The 17671-nt window shown below is 36.9% G+C and overlaps 1 protein-coding gene across 1 annotated transcript; it reads right to left on the reverse strand.

The window, feature by feature from the left end:
• Positions 1 to 685: 685 nt before the first annotated feature.
• Positions 686 to 17668, reverse strand: NDC80 (NDC80 kinetochore complex component). The gene is made up of 17 exons (XM_074878952.1): positions 17597 to 17668; positions 16253 to 16363; positions 15700 to 15786; positions 14848 to 14971; positions 14549 to 14721; positions 12092 to 12194; positions 11170 to 11259; positions 9830 to 9923; positions 8603 to 8709; positions 7603 to 7747; positions 7114 to 7319; positions 5780 to 5932; positions 5421 to 5510; positions 4506 to 4598; positions 2917 to 3047; positions 2289 to 2391; positions 686 to 1931 (listed from the first exon to the last, which is right to left on the reverse strand). Exons 2-17 carry the CDS (start codon positions 16351 to 16353, stop codon positions 1809 to 1811), a joined length of 1923 nt encoding a protein of 640 aa, XP_074735053.1. The 5' UTR covers positions 16354 to 16363; positions 17597 to 17668; the 3' UTR covers positions 686 to 1808.
• Positions 17669 to 17671: the final 3 nt, after the last annotated feature.

Here is a 17671-nt window from a genome sequence, read left to right on the forward strand (position 1 = left end):
TGTTCTGTATGGTTCACAGTTTTGCTTAATTAGAAGACTATTGTTTTAGATAAAAACATGAGAAAGATCACAAAAGATAAAAGCTTCTAAAGAGAAGGAACTGAGATTTGATAAGGACTAGGCTGTTAACAGAAGAAAAAGTAAGAGTTTGTAAAGGTAAAATGAAAGAGGACAGCAGAAGAAAGCAGAAATACTACCCACCTGTCAGAAAACTTCTGTAGCTGTCAAATTAAACTTATGGAGTACAACAAAAGAACAGAAAGTTAGAACTTAAATAATACCATCATTATCATAATATCTGAAACAAAATTCTATTCACACACTATGTTAAGGACAACTGAGTTTTATATGCTCTGCAGAAATAGCCCAGAATTAAAGACAATTCAGTTTTTATTTGAAGTCTGTGTTCAGATAGTCCAACTTAAATTTTGTTGTGTATCCTAGGGATCTGTGTTTTATTCAAATATTGTGTCTAATTATAGAATTAAGGGGAAACTTCATTTTAGCTATCAGCTGCTAAGAACCTTTGAACAGACTGCAAAGTTGGTTTTATCATGGTATATTTGAATCAGTTATATTTATTACTGAACTCTTAAAAACACTGAAATATTTCAATACTTTTATTAGGAAATACCATCATAAACTAAACTATCCAAGACATAAATGCTGATATTTTTTTTTTTTTTTTAAGACAAAGGTATATACAGAGTAGATAAGATAGTACTTCCACATAGCACTGAACAAAGAAGTACATGTTCAAGAGATGGGGTTACATTTTCTGCAACGTATTTGGACTGGAGCTCCCCATACACTAATTTTACTGCAACTTTCCTGAGGAAGAAAAATCAAACGGAGTCTGTCTTACTCATATAACAAGAGGAATGCAGACTCATTTTAGACCATTTTGATGTATCCAACATTAGCCAAATCTATAACTGATTAACTATATTGCCAGAATTCCTGTGTTGTCCTACTTAGAGCTATCTCTGGTATACATATTTAGGAAGCAAGTGAGGTTTCATCTGGGACTATGAGCAGTTAGGCAGAACTTTGTCTATCTTTCTTTCTCTAGACTATTTACAAGACTACTGTATAACTACTACTGATCTTTTCCAAGAGGTTTTTGTTAAAAAAAAAAAATCTTACTCATGTAAGAGGGGTCTATGGGCAGTTTCATAGATAACTGAACAAGCAGCAGACTGAAGGACATTTACGTTTGGTCTTGCTACTAAAAGGCAGGCTTAAGGATGCACACTGTCATGTATGTGTCCTAAATATATACATACATCACGGAATGCACAAACTATACTCCAGAAGGGAAAACATAACTTCTCTCAGCAATTTTACATGTTTACAAAAAACACTAGTTATTTTTAAGTAGCAGTATTTCAAGTTGTCAGTACCCTCTGCATTTGTGCTCCCACTGCAGTTCCATCTTTAATTCCATTCTGGCTTGTTATTTTAATAAGTTAACTGTAGTCTTGTCTTACTAATGTTTTTAGAAGAGCACAAGTGATTGGATTATAAAGAAAAAATGAAATTAAGTTGTTCCACAGTTGTCTTGTCACAGATGTTTGTAATCATGTATAATACATTGCAAGGAATAAGTGTAAGCAAAAGCTTTTTAAGAAAATGAAAATATATTGTTTAATTCTTTAATGTACTTGTGTCAAAAAACCAAAGTTCATAAACGTTTCCTTGCACTTAAAATCAGTTTCACTGCTAAACACAGGAAGTTCCCATCCTTTTAGAAGGCATCATACCAGATCTTCAGAAACGCAAAATTTTCATCTTCACCTTTTTGGTAATTACAGACTTTCAGCCTTCTTTTTATAACTGTCCAGAATTCCGGTCAAGATTGACAATAGATCTTCAGACATGAATTCTTCATAGTCTCTGTCAATTTTCACATTCTGTTCATCAAGATATTTCTAGAAGAGAGTTACAGAAAGTGTATTAGAACTATCACGGTCTCTGTTGTACTGGTTCTACTAAAGCATTTTAAGCAGCCATTGCACAGGTTAAGTGATTTCAGTTAAACATTTCCCTGAAAGCTATCTACCAGAAGCAGATTAAACCTGATGGGATGTTACTGCTGAAATGTAATGATCAATTCTGTTTATTTATACCAAAGGTTTTGTCAACAAATTTAACTAGAATCCACAGACTCAGTGCAGCAGCCCTAAATAACCAATACTTTATTGGAAAGAGTAAGTTCTAGTTTCCATGTGTTTAACTGCAGTTGCAAATGCGGAAGATTTAATTCTGAATATCAAATTTTAGCTTACCTCTATAGATACTACATGGGTAGCAATCACTTCTAAAAGACGATTCAAGTTATCACCAGCTTTCCTGCTCCCTTCTGTTGTTGTTTGCATAACGACTTGATATCTAAAAAGACACTCAAAGTCATGTCCATATTTATAAAATTCCTGACATCTAAAACAATCACTTCACCAAGTCTGATATATCGTCATCTTTAGCCATAATTTTTTCAGTTAGTGTTAACTTTAACCAAGTTAGATTTGCATATTAATTTGTATATTAATAGTCAACTCAGTGTCAACTGGTAAGAAACAAAGTACCTTAGAGTCAGAATAGTCTTTCCAGACTTTTGGCTGTAAAAATGTAGTTGTCACTTAAGTTTGGAAACAAACTAATTCTCTTACTACAACCATATATGTGAAAAAAATTACTTGGAAAACAGGAGTTCTAATACAGCAGACAAATATTCTAGCAAAATACCAAGTGTTGAGGAGAAACATCTTTCAATTGTGAATTTGTGAAATTAATATACTGAGATGGATACCTGCTCACCAAAGAATTTTATCTTAGGATTCAAGAAAATGTCTTTATCCTTAAAACACCTAAAACCCAAAAGAAACCACACAAACAACTTGAAGTTATGGGCCTTACTGTCGTTGAAGATCATGCAATTCATTTGTGGCTTCACTGAGACCTTCATTGACACCACTCTCAAGTAATTGTTTATGCTTCTCTAACAATTCCAACTCATTGGCACATTTTTGCTCTTCCTCTTCTGCCTCCTGTGAACATGAGGAAAGAAGAAAAAAATAAATACAAATAGATTGCATAACTCAGGAAGTAATCAGGATTTTTCTCCTTTATATTACCTGATCACATCCTGGTACTTGAATTCAGAATTCACACAACTAACTCCAAACTCGGAACTAAAAAACCCAAGGACATGCCCGCAAACAAAGTTTCAGGTATTTTCTGTATCATTTTCCACCCAAAACCAGCCTAACCTTCCCTTTATTTCTCTAACTGTATTTCAAGGTTTGTGTTGCAGCAGTTTTTCTGTCCAGGTTCATTTCAAAAAGTGTTATTTACTTAAATAGCATAGAAATGGAATGTTGTGAACAACTGTTTTCAGGTTAAAAAAAAATCACATTTGAGTAAGAAAATTGCTTTTCCCTTTTGTGTCTGAAACACGAGTACAAATTGTAAGTAATCACTGCTCCAAGGAGAATGACATTGTTGACACTATACTTTGCACAATAGCAGACTAAATTCAACCATCAACTAAACATGCAATTCTGGTAAATTACTGAAATATCATCCTTCAAAAATAATTTTAATACTGAAGTGTTATGGATAGCATTTTAAAAATTACATGAGGAATTACATGACTATGTCTTCTTATAACCATCCAGCTGCAACTGCGTATTTTATGAGCTCACCTTAAGAAAAAAGCATATGCAACAGCATAGATCAAATGCTAAATTTCAGATGTTTTTGAAAGCAATAAGCAGGTATTAGCAATGAAATAACCCTGTTTCATGATTAAAGCACAGAAGTTTGTATTTGTAAGAGCAGATATGTTAAACACTAGCTTAGTTTAAAAAGCATTTTTTGCCTGGGCACCACAGCCCCACCAAAGCCATACTGTTAGAGAAGTTGGGAGGTACTGAAGCAGCCACTTCATTGTTAACTGTCTGTGCTTTGTTGCTAAACTAGAAGTGAGGAAAAGGACAGGGACTGCTCCCCTACTGGGGAATAAAAACAAACAAAGCAACAATTTTATACCATTCAAACCTTTAATGTGCTTTCAGTCAAATGTTTTCCTTAGTTTTTAATGCAATTAAACATGTTTACTAAAAACTGTAAGTATATTTATTATATAGAAACGGAATAGACAAGGCAGATTCTGATAACTAAAATCTCCTTCAAGCACATGCTTTGAGACATTCTGAGGTCTGGAGATGATTGCCACTGCTTTTATTACTGGATATAGTAGCTTATGATTTAGAGGATCTGCCCAAGTATGATGCCAAATTCTCTTACAAGAAAGTGAAAACTGACTCACTTAAGGTAGCACTCAAATGTTTCTGAAAAGAATGAGAGAATCCTGCAAGAAGAATGGAAGGAGGCAAGGGCAGAAGTCCAAACAAACTAAAATGCAAACCAAACACTTATGCATAAACACAAAGATTACGGATATCATTAAGGATAAATTGTCATCAACCTGTAGGAAGTTCTACCTTAAGCTTCTGATGGTAAAGATCATCCAGCTTTTCAGCTTCTTCTTTCAGCATTTTCACACTGCTTTTCTTATCCACTACCATTACGTTCAGCTAGAGTGAAAACATGACCAAAAAAGTATAATTCAAAAAGAATTCCAACATATAAATCCATGCTATCACAAACAACACATGGCAGCCCAGAAATATTTAAAGTGGGTCACGCTGGGACGGCATTAACTTTCTTCCCAGCAGCCTGTATGGTGCTTTGTTTGGGATAAGTGGCTAAAACTGTTGGTAACACACCAATGTTTTGGCTATTGCTGAATCGCACTTGCACAACATTGAGGCTTTCTCTCCCTCCCACGGCCCCTCACTGAGTAGGGTAGGGGTGAGCAAGAGGTTGGGAAGGCATGTAGCCAGGACAGCTGACAAAAATTGGCCAAAAGGATATTCCATACCATATACTGGTAATATAAAAGCTGAGGTAGGGGAGGAAGAAGGAGGAAATAAAATTCTCCTTCCAATCCATCCTGAACCCAATATTGCTAAAAATCTTTCTGATGACAACTTATCAGTGATGGTAAGCCACACAACAGACTGGGATGGGCAACTTATTAAAAGCAAATCTTTCCAATGTTTATGGTCAAATGTAAGTAAGCTGCATAATCTTCAATGCAGGGAATACACATTATTTCAACCAGAAGGAGACCCTAATTCTCACAAAAAATTTAGGTTCCATCATAATTAAAGCAATCTTCTCACAGCTTCCTCCCTGCCCCTCGGCCCCCAAAAAACCCCAACCCAACGAAAAACCCCAACAAAACCAACCCAAGCAAAAAGCAACCCACTAAACTACACTTCACCCATGCAAAAGGTCAAGTGAGACCAGCAGGTAACATTAGGGTATCGTAGTCCTAATCTTCATTAACATACCTGTTCCAAAGTATCTTCCAAAGTCATTTTCCGTTGAGTAGCTTTCCTAATTTCTTCCTCAGTCTGGTTTATGATCTCCATGAGGGGAGCCTGTAATACACATAACAAGATCATCTGGCTAATGGAATTTGTTAGTTTGAACTAACCCCAGTACATCTTTTCCCTCTCCTGTTTTTATTTAGGCTGCTGTACCCTCCAATACCAAATTGCCTTCCTATATTATAATGTAGTTATGGCAATGCCTTGCACAATATTTTCAATGAAGTTTCATGGAGAGGTTAAGAACTACCTTTCCAACATTTCTGATGAACATATTTTTGTGAGTGGTAACAGAAACATTCAGTGTTAACTCTACTTACCTTGATCTGAGTTCTGTATTTGACTAAGCAATTTGGTCCTGTCTCAGGATTAAACTGAATCTCAAAGTCGTGGCCTTTGGAATTCTCAGCACTTACTGGAATTAATTTCAGTTTTCGAGCCAGTTTATGATACTCTGCCAGTTGTATTTCAATCTGCTCAGAGGAGAAAAGGGAAAAAATCGTAGAATAAATACAAGTCAAAAGCTTTGCAAAAAATTCATATAGTACTTTAAACAGGTTTCTGAGTTGCTCTGTACAAACATGATTCCATGTCATGCCACAGTATTCAAGAGCTGTATGTATAGGCAGTCGAGCAGTTTGCACTGTTTGGATTAAGTGCTGTTCTATGATTCTTTCAGAGTTTGCTCTGCAAGGTTTCTCAGTGCGTACGGGTGAGACTGAATGGTTTCACCCATGGTTTTCCCTACTCTGCCATATTTTTTTGTGCCTCAACTTTTTGAGGATTAGTTGATAGGAAAGGAAAAACATGTTTGGAAATAATACAAATAACCAAAACAATGATCAGTCATCATGTTGATATGCCTTCTGTCATTGGTTTTGACAGGAGATGCCACAGAGCCACACATCCTAATAACAAACTTTAATTTGAGCATACCTCTATACAAAGCTTATTAAATGCTCTATGTTCCAATTAATGAGTGCCATTTACATGCAAACACCAAACAAAAGTATTTTTTCCAGTTTTATGTGCTTCATACTTGCACAGTATGAAGAATTTAAGTTAATACCAGGTGCTTGATAAAGCGTAACCCTGCCAAATGCAAAACATATTTGAACCTTTTTTTTTTTTTTTTTTAAGTTCTCCATCTAGCAAAGCAGTTTTTAAATCCCACCACTCACAGGACCACATCTTTTAATTCTGTTTGAGGGAACTGAATTTGGCCCTTAAAACTTATTAGAACTTCCCCATAAGGGACAAATTTGTCCCTAAATGCATGTGGAGATATTTATTCAAAGCACTAGTTTTATATTACTTCCTTGCTATGAAATCTTAATATTAGCCTGAAATTGCTTGTTACCAAAGCTCTTGATGCTCTAAGTGAGAGCTGACAGTGGTGCATATTCTATCTATGTCCCTTATGATGCAGAAAAAAAAAAAGTAATACTTTTCTATCATGCTCAAAACAGAAAAGGGCAAAAAAAAAAGAAACATTTTTCAGGGAGAAAACCAGAAGCCATTCTTGTCACTTTAGCCTGTTAATATGTGTCTATGCTGTTTTTAGATTATTTAGCAAAGAAGTTAGCAATAGTCCAAGTCCCAAGCATGATGAAAACTGATAGCCACCTCTCAGTGTAGTAGGGTTTTCACATACCGCCTCTTTATTCCTTGCATATTTTAGCTCTTCATTCCACAGCTGATGTTCTTCTGCTTCCACTTCCTTAGTCAACTTGTTAATGGTTTGCTGCAACTCATTTCTCTCATGATTTATTCTCTCAATGTCCGCAACTGAGTACTTTTGGTTATCAAAGATGTGCTGGAGACGGGCATTCTCCTGCTTCATTGCTTCTACTTCCATTTCTAAGTTCACAAAACATTTGTGAAAAGGATGTAAAATACCAGCCTATATAGTTAAACCTAATCTCTCTGTATTTTTATGAGTAAATAACATCTGTATTTCATTACTGTAGTGTACAAACAGCTATCAGCCAAAAAATCTCTCTATTAGCTATCCATTTTGGAAAGTTTATTTGTAGCATTATCATACACTAAGTATCTCAACTCTGTCCTGAAGCTGAGAATTACAATTATTTTAAACCTATTTCTAGCTTCACTATCCCATTTGTGACCAAGACCTTCTTACCCACTGTCCGAACTTCCTCATTAACACCTTCCATTTTTTGATCAAGGATGGCTATATGAGATTCCAGATTAGCCAAATAAGCCTGGTATTTCTGGACATCTGCTTGAAGAGATGATTTCAGGTTTCGTAGTGATACTCTACGATCCTAGTAAATGGATGGAAAGAACAGCCACTATTACATTGATCTAAAATAATGATCTGGCTTTCCAGACAAGACAATAGAATAATTGGTCAACTTAAATAGTATAAATATAAGACTAAAAAACTTAATAAATTTTCATCTCTGTGACAGCTGAACCAAGTTAAGCATCTTTAAAATAACAAAAAAGGCTGAAAAGATGGTTTGTACCTTAATTCTTGCATTTCTGCTTTTAGTCTTTGATTTGCATTAGGCATTGCATTAAGAAGGTTCCTACTACCAGTAAGTCACAACTTAATTATAATAATACACAAAGGGCAGATAAAACTAAGGGCAAGGAAAGCTGGGAATACAAGCAGCACATTTTGCACAGTATGTAGGAGTCTCAATTTGAAAGTTCCACAGCAACTAAACCATTTTTCAACTCATGATGTATTAGAAGCAGAGTCCATCTTTTCAAACAAAGTATTTTCCCTAAAATATATTGTTACCACTGAATCCCATGCTCTCATCCGCCAAGAAGTTCTCATACCAACTCTTTTGAAACAGATAATGTTGAAGGTCAGAATAAAATGCGGTTCAAGTATTTTATTAATATTTCAGCCAATGCAAGATCTCACCACCTGAAAATATCTGCGCAATATCAAACAAATAGTGACTGAAGACTCCACAGTAAATGCCTTGTACTGTAATGGTGTAGTCTGTAATAACCTGGCCTAATTAAAATCTCTTAGAGCACTGAAAATAATTTTCCATTTGCTGTAATGTATCATCAGTATCTTTGTTTAATAGTGACAATAATGGTCAATAGTAGAAAATTCAACTCCACCATATAAACAAGTATAGACACGATTTACTAACCGGCTCACTTTCCTTTTCTTTTTCTAGTCTTGCAATCTCTTCATGAAGTCTTTTGTTGTCAGCTGCTAAACCTTCTATCTGGTATTCATCTATATTAAATAAATCCTCTGGGGGAAAAAAAAAAAAGGAGGGGGGGTGGTTACAAATTTATCTTGCTCAGTGTCATCACCTAATCTGAATATCTGTGCTTTAGCTTCAGCACAGTAAATACCCATTATCTGGACAATTATTTTAAACTAAAAACAACCCCAACAAGAAAACAACCAAACCCATCAAAAACCCCCTTTCATTACAAAGCAAATAGGCAAAAAACCCAAAACAAGTGAGAAGAAAAGTTTTTCAGTCCTCATGTCATAAAAGAGCTCAAAATCACTCCTGTGAGGCCAGAGTTTCCAAACTCTCAATAGAACCCACACTACAGATTAGTGGTTGTTTAGATAAATTTCATCTGTTCCAGCTTCACAAGGTAGTCTGATTTGTATAGTCCTTTCTCATCCACATACTTCCTTGCCTCGAGACATCTTTTCCCTTATTTCCCTCAGTCTTTGCCAAACAATGGCATGATTACTTTTTCCTGTTAATATCTAGTAAGTCTGGTAGCTTATGTTTCCTCTCCAATTGATGGCTCCAGCTTGCAACACAAGTGTCCTTAGTCTGGTTTTTCATAGGAGGGCACAGAAAGTGAGAACTATTTTTCCTCTTTGTTCTCATATTCTGTTTGTATTTCTGTAGGTGAGTCAAATAATAATTTTCCATCTCCCTGAAGAAAAACACAGGTGCATGCTGAATTGTATATGGGAACCTTCACAACAGGGTTTGGAACTCTTGCAGACTGTTTTCAGAGCTTTTAGAAGCTGAACTTCCTTACTCATCAGATGTGCATCCTCTGGTAATATTTTCCTTTTTTAATTGATAACTTTGTCAGACAGAAACAAGAATCATCTGCATAGATGGAATTTACATCTGAAGAACTGTATACTGCTTTTCTGCCGCAAAGGCATTGAAAATAATAGGGTTACACACGTACAGCTGACAGCAGAGCATGACCAGTCTGTCTGTACTAGTAACAATGCATAAAAAGAAGAGAATTAAGTCAAAGTAACTGACTCAAGAATTTCAGGTTCCCTTACCTCAGATTACTTTCACTTGTAAAAGGAGCAAAACTGATGCTAGGAGAAGAAAAACCAGTAACACAATGAAATACTTTATTAAAACACGAAAACTTACTTAATTTTGACTGCACTTCTGCATCCAGTTCTTCAAAAGTATCTCTCCCTTTCATGAAGAGCTCATAGCACTTCACAGAGTAGTCCATGAAAAGCTGAAAACCGTTTAAAAAGTTTTAATGTAAATGATACAAAGGGCTGTAAAATATCTAGATAGTCCAAATCTACTCAACCAATGAAATTAAACAAACACCAAAAATATCTTTCACTGGTTTGACTGCACTTCTGTAAAAATCAAATTTTTTTTCCTCCCTTTAAACAAAAGTTCTGTCAACAGATTATATTCAGGCAGAAGGCAGCATCTAGAATTCACATTAAGAAAGCTCTGGAAATACTTGATACATTTTTCTGGGATACCTAACAAGGACAGTAAATACAGTATTTAAGAATTTATTATCTTGAAGCATATGACCCTCTCAGGCTAGTTTATGGAAACTGTAGATCTGTTTAACACACCTCTGCAGTAAATGTGGAGACGTCACAGAAGTGATCTAGAATTAAAGAAAGTTTACCCAAAAAGAATTTACTGGAGACTTTAAATTACAGATCTTTCAGAAGCAATTACACCAGTATTGTAAATTTTGTTTCAACATACATGCATATGCATCAGCATATAAGCACACATTTAGTTTAAAAGCATTTTTACTTGTCAACTCAGGTTTGTAACCTTAGTCCAAAATTCTGATTTAATTTGATTTTTGCTATTTTCTAATTAAATGTTCTGGCACATTATACAACCTCTTCCAAACATCTGCTGTGAGTTAACACTGAGGTAAATCTGAATAGCACTAATAATCTATGATAAATTAGAAATAAAGCAAGCTGCTGATTTTTAGGTGCCCAAATTACATTGCCACCCTATTTTGTGGCTCAGAAATTAAACATTACAACCAATTTTTAGATGGCAAACTGAGTAGATATCAGCAGGAGCCATCACATTTATAATTAAGTCACTGTGTTTACATTGTGATGCTGTTAACCTTAGAAGACTCATGTGTTAAAGAGAAATATACCTGAGACCGTACTAAGACAGTAAACAACCAGCATGACTCCCATTCACCACAAAGGAGAACAAAAACAGTAGCAGCTTGGAGAATAAGGCATTTCAATTTAATACCCAGTCTTCACCAATAGACTGGCCACAATGCCTGCTCAGGAAACTAGTTGATCAGGTTTTTTATATAATGCTACAATACTTCCTAGAGAACTCTGTGAATATAAAACTAAACAGAATGTATAAATGAAGTTAAAATTGTTGTGTCATATATCTAAATTGTGTTGTTACAGCATATGACAAAATCCAGCTGAACAATTCTGATAATAATTTATTTTTAATGGTACCTTATTATGTACAATTCCATCATCTGTCTCGCCTCCCCAGCTCTGTCCATCATCAAATGATGGTGCATTTTCCCTCATGGCAGCGTACAACTGAAAGGCACAGGTATACATACAAATAGCAAGTGTAAAGATAGCCATTAGTTTTCATATTAGTTTCATGTTCATGATAAGCAGCAGAGTAACATTGGATCAGGATTTCAGCAAGCAGGGTGTAACGGTGCTGTTTCAGAATGTGACCAATCACACCAGGGTAATGAGCCTGTGCTTAGTTAAGGAAAAGCACGGATGAAGGGGCATTAACTGGACATTCAACACTGCTAAATGCCTTGCTAAGCCAAATGTGTCTTTTCAGCATAAAGGACGGGATTTTCATGTGTGCCCAATTCAGCAGTGGTGAACTTCTGTCACAGATTCCAAATTTGGCTCAGACCTGAGCTGGCAGCAACAGTTACCATTTAAAAAAACCCCACCCAAACACAAACCCCCCTACTCTGTACAACCACCACAGGACACTTGTATCATTGCTATTGAAAATTCCATCCTTAGACTTCAAATTTAAGAGAAGATGGCAGATGTCACAAGATCTGCACTGAAGATACATGATTATACCAATTATCTTTTCACATTGTTATGTTTTCATATTTTTATGTATGTTGTCATTTCTCCCCCCTTTCTCATACACAAACCACCGCACCAGTGCACACAGTTAAAAAAATGTTACCATAATATAACATCAAAAACTCAGTTTAAAAGTTTCTAAATGTAAGGCTAGGGGTTAGCTCCCAGATGGCAGGTAAGAACACCTATCTTTTTCTTTACATATCAAACAAAGATTTTTAGAAAATATTTAAGACACCTGTATTGAAACTAACATTCCAGCCTGAAAAGTGGAAATATTTGGCTTAAAGAAGACAAATGCTACCTTGACACAATCAATTAACCAAACCAAAGCTGTCACGATCTGAGGCCATGTGTGTGGTGCTCCCACTGTGTACATGGAGCTTTTTGACAAAGGAAAGGGGTACCTACAAGGCAAAAGAAAATACATTTTTAATAGCTGTGGCAAACAGTGATAAAAACAAACCAGCACATTTTTACATGTAGGTCAAGGCTCAGAAGGAAGAACTCAATCGTACTTTATATGTACATCAATGGGAGATAAGCTGAGTTCTTAGAGTCCTATTTTATTCAATTACTATGAGTTTCTCATTTTGTGTTTCGTCGAATCATAGAATTTCTCAAGTTGGAAGGGACCCATAAGGATCATCAAGTCCAACTCCCTGCTCCTCACAGGACTACCTAGAACTAAACCATATGACTAAGAGTATCATCCCGACACTCCTTGAACTCCAAAAGGCTTGGTGGGGTGATCACTTTCTTGGGGACCCTGTTCCAGTGACCAACCACCCTCTCAGTGAAGAACCTTCTCCTAACGTCCAATCTGAATTTCCCCTGACGCAGCTTCATTCCAGTTCCTCATGTCCTATCACTGGGCACCAGAGAGATCAGCACCTCCCCCTCTGCTGCCCCCCCTAAGGAACTTGTAGACTCTGATAAGGTCACCCCTCAGCCTTCTCTTCTCCAAGCTGAACAAAACCAAGTGACCTCAGACACTCCTCATAAGTCTTGCCCTTGGGATATTTCACCATCTTGCTTGCCCTCCTCTGGACACACTCAGATAGGTCAATGACCTTCTTATACTGAGATGCCCCAAACTGCACACAGTACCACACACAAGGCTGCACCAGTGCAGTGTAGAGTGGGACAATCACCTCCCTCGCTAGCTATTGCAGAAATGATTGAAGAAATGGACTTTTTTTGCATATCTAAAGAACAATTAAGGCCTCCTACAAAAAAAAAAAAAAAGGTGTAAACTATTCCTTCATATGCTCCTTAGGACCTTCCTATTCAGCTTACTATGTTGCCTTGGTCTTAGTAGCAGACAGGTCTGCCTTTCTCCTGAAGCTACTATGGGAGGAGAGATGAGCACTGCAGTACTAAGGAAAAAGGAAGTGGGTGTCCTGTGAGCATGAGGTGATTGATGATGAGACAAAGACCTCAAAGGAAATGCAACAAATGCAAAGGAGGGAGTAATAGTCCAACGGACTTCCAAACTGGGTGTGCAAGCCTGAAGGATTTCTTAACATGAAAACTGATTCTCAGAGGGCAAGATTCTTGCTTCTTGGGTAAAATGCACTTTGAAAACAGAAAAGCAGTTGACAATCAGCTTAATGTCATGCAATTATAGAAAAGAATTTCAGAACAGCTGCATATCAAAGTATTACTATTACCTATAAATATGGAACACACAAAGGCTATACTGCTAATTACAGACATTGCCTCAAAATCTTCTACAGATAAGGAACACAGAAGTGCAGATTTTATTCCATCTTTAGACTGACAGCTGCCCAAAGTTAATTTAAGAACACAGGACAAGAAGCTACTGATAAAGTGACAGTTCTAAATAAGTGCTCATGAGCCATTCGGCCTGAGAATTTTTTAAAATCAATTATTCACGTTCATTTTCTAACTCTCAAAAGACAACTTAAAAGTGAGTTTTCAAAATAAGTCTTTTTATCCAGGATTACACTCTTGGTGCAGCAGAGCAAAGCTTCTTGAGAGCAACTTCCTTTTCAATATTTCAGCTAGGTCAGCAGTTTCAAATGTTACAGGTTAAAACAAAATTTTATTAAAATACTGAGAAGCAAACAGAACAGATTTATACCTACATCTAAGGAGACCTAGCACTTTGACACCATCATGGGCTGAAATCTACAGAAGTAAGATTGAATATTCACCATTATCAACAGGCAGAGGATTTTCTTTCTTGGAAAGTGTTGGTGCATTAATGATTTCAAACACTTACTGAACAAGAGTAGAAATAAAACAGCCGGCTACTTAGTGCTTTTTTCACCTCAGTGGTAATTTTTGTTATTTCCACCTCCTACTTCGAAAGTAGAATGAGAGAAGTTACAGGAAAAATTATTTTTAACTAAATGAACTGGATCCAACATTCTGAATTTTTTTTTTAGTTCTTGGCTTTTAACAGAATGAACCAGAATAGTCTGCAAAAAAAATTTGTGTCTGGCTTTCAAAGTTTAATACAACTAAAGATAATTAATTGGATTTTACATTATAACGCAAGCTTCAAACAGCCTATAGTCCTGCAAGTTCAAATATAAAATGTAGAGTTTGAGAATCAGAGTAAACTTAGAGCTAAACAAAAGTGAAACAAAATAATCACACCATTGTAGCTTCAATCTCATCTGAATAAATACTCCTATCCATTCTTCCCAGCTATCATGCAGCATTCTTAGCTTTTAAATTTCTAGCGAAATCATATCTATTTAGCACAACAGACTAACAATAATGATCTTACCCAAGCTCTTTAAAAACTCTGGGAATTTCCTCTTCAAATTTTGAGTCAGGCAGTTCATAAGTAGGGCAGAGAAATCCATAGATAAAAGTGAAGATTTTTAAAAAGTCCTTAACTGATGGAGACTGCAGTGATTTCATGGAAACATTATGGGCGTAACCATTCTCAGCAAGAAACTGAGAAAAAAAACATAGCATATTAGTCACTAAATAAAATCAAAAGTTGAAGCCATGAAAAATAAATATTTTGTTTAGTATCTTTTATGCCTAATAATGTATGTTTAGAATAAGTTAATAAGTTACCTCACAAAGCTGCTTGATACATTGTTGGATGAATGCCTTGTCATGAAGTGGCCTGGGGTCCTTGATCTTTTCTGTACCGAAGACACCGTACTGACTGTTGCGTGATCCTCCAGCCCCACTAGTCCTAAGAACAAAAAATAAACATAGTTCTTGTATAAAAAAGAACTACCTTAATGTTTAAGTCACTACAATTGCTATTTTGATGTTTCTTTTCCATTTGCTATGCAAAGGGATGCCTGAAGGTTTCTCTTTATTTAGGATGACTGGAAAAACATCAACTCGTAAGCCATGATGCACAACAGTGAATCCTGTATCCTAGCTGAATATTTTCTTCAGTTTATTGAAAGTTTTATAGAGCAGAAAAATACCCCAAAGATGAAGAAACAAAATGATGTAGGTGATTGAAAATAAAGGCTAAAATATTTAAGGAATATTTAAAAGGAAAAGATCCCTGCAACAGTGGGGTCCTATGAAAGAAGACATCAGAACACAGCAAGCCATGAACTAAGCTGAAAGATTACAGAATTTTGGAAGGTTTGCATCTTAGAGAGAAGAAGCTAAGGCAGAGTGTATTGGAGGTATTGTTCTTCCTTAAATAGGTCTTCCTTAAGTAGACCTTAAGGTCTGCAGGCATATCATTCCCAAGAGGAAGAACAGCTCTCAAAGCAATTCCTACTCCACAGAATTATTGTTTAATGATCAAAGAGTGGAGGAAGGCAGACCTCAAGGTCTGCTGGCCTCAGATCCATTATTTCCTATAATGAAAAACTGTCAGTAGAGAAAAATTACAAAATTATGTAAGGACTGTTACCGTTTTAATTTACAGTACAAGAGATCTAAAGCTATCAATACCTCTTCCCAAAAAAGCTGACTTTTCTGTCCGAAGTTCCAGGTGTAGGTTTGCTCATGCTCAGCTTCCCAAACATACCTCTGTCCTTCCTGAGGAATAGAGAGAAGGATTCAAGTGACTATTTCTACCATTTCACCTTTTGCTTATGTAAGAAAACTATAGACACATGCACGTAAGCCTAAGCATCTTTAGCATGGCAACATCTTAGAAAAGTCAACTGATTTTAATGCATTATTTATCCATTGTCAAAACTACTTCTGCAAGAAGATTTTTAAGTATACATTTTATACACACATGCACCCAGCCACCTTCTAAGAAATATATAAGAAAAAGTATTACAATTTGAAATGTGTCAAGTGTATACAAAATAGATTAAAAAAGTTTTTCGCAGAACTGGAGCACTCGTGCAAATATCTTTGGCTGCAAGGAGCCGCCTTCTTGCTGCTCCCATTTTTTTTTTTCAGTTGCTACTCACACACTCGAACGCACTACAGCAAACCTCTTCAGAGTTAGTTTTATATACCTATTCTTACCATGACGATCAGCAAGACTTACATCTGAGGTGTCTGAAGACCCATCTTGTTGTTGTCTTGTACTCTCAGTGCCATCATAGATTGCCGACCACTGCTTCCGGCAGTACATGAGCTTCGTCTCATTGTGACTAAACTCTAAATCACAATCTGTTAGTATTGGAAAATCCAGGATCTAAGAGTATTTGTTTTTTTAAACACCATAATGACCTTCTAAAGTGTCAGAATAAGCAAGTAGAACTGTACTTTGGACCAACCAGTCTCACAGTTTCCAGAAATACTGGGTTCTCTTAAAAAAAAAAAGTGCATGTCAAACTCCAGAACTACATAGCAGCAGCCACAGCCTTTCAAATTAGCTATTTTAGTGATGAAAGTGGTAGTGCTTGTTCCAAACCTACTATTTTGCCTCTATTTATATCTAGTTGTTTCTAAGGTACAGGTTCCAAAAGCAAAATGGCTTAAGAAGTTTCTCAGTCCAGTCAGCTTAGAGGAAGGCCACACTAACATGACTGCTGTTTCTAGCACTTCAGTCACCTATCTGTTCCTTAGCCACTAATTCTGAGCCTGCTTACTGACTTTGCAAATGATCTCACAGTATCATAGCACAATAACTGGAAAGCCTATTCTGAGATAATATTATGGCTATCTTCAGACTACCCACACAAAATATAACCCAAACTGGAAGCACTGAACTGTCCCCACAGTGATATTAAATAGTATTTTGAGGTAAATAGAATTAACTTTGTAAAAATGCCAACAGATCCTCTGTAGAGGGCAAAAGTTTTATTTGTGGAGTGGGCTCAAATGACTGAATTATAACTGATCAAAAGATCTTCATAACAAAGATTACTAAAACACATTGTCAATATAAATTGTGTTTCATGATCACACTTCTAGTTCCACTTCTTAAAATCCATGACAGAAGTTTAGCTTAGGCCCAATTCGTAAGGCAGTTTATCCATGATCTCACTGTCTCTGGGGAAGAAGCTGCATTCTTCCGTTACTTTACCAGCGATCCATCGCAGACTGAGCAAATTGTTCTCATAAACATACCGAACGACTAGTTTAACAGCAGAGTTTGCTGGAGTCAACACGCCAGCAGAAAAGCAGTAGGAGGGCGGCAGAACTGGGCCCAGCTACACCCACTTACACGAACAGCGCGTACTAAAGGCAAGCGGGGAAACCAGCGGCGTTTACACACCAACAGCCCGACCCTCCCCACCGCCGCCGGGCCCACCCCTCTTACAGCCCCGGCCTTCCTCCGGTGCGCGGCCGCCGCCTGCCCCCCGCCTCGCAGACGCCAGCCAGCACCCCTCAGCAGGGAGTGCCCGCGCCGCGGGGAGCCCCGTCCCCGCAGCCCAGGCGTTACCGTTAGCGGCGCCGCCGCCGCCTTCCCCTCGATTTCAAATCCGCCCGCCGAAGACGTCACACAGCGCGCCGCGGA

The sequence above is a fragment of the Strix uralensis genome, chromosome 1 (assembly GCF_047716275.1).
Source record: "Strix uralensis isolate ZFMK-TIS-50842 chromosome 1, bStrUra1, whole genome shotgun sequence".
Taxonomy (NCBI): Eukaryota; Metazoa; Chordata; class Aves; order Strigiformes; family Strigidae; genus Strix; species Strix uralensis.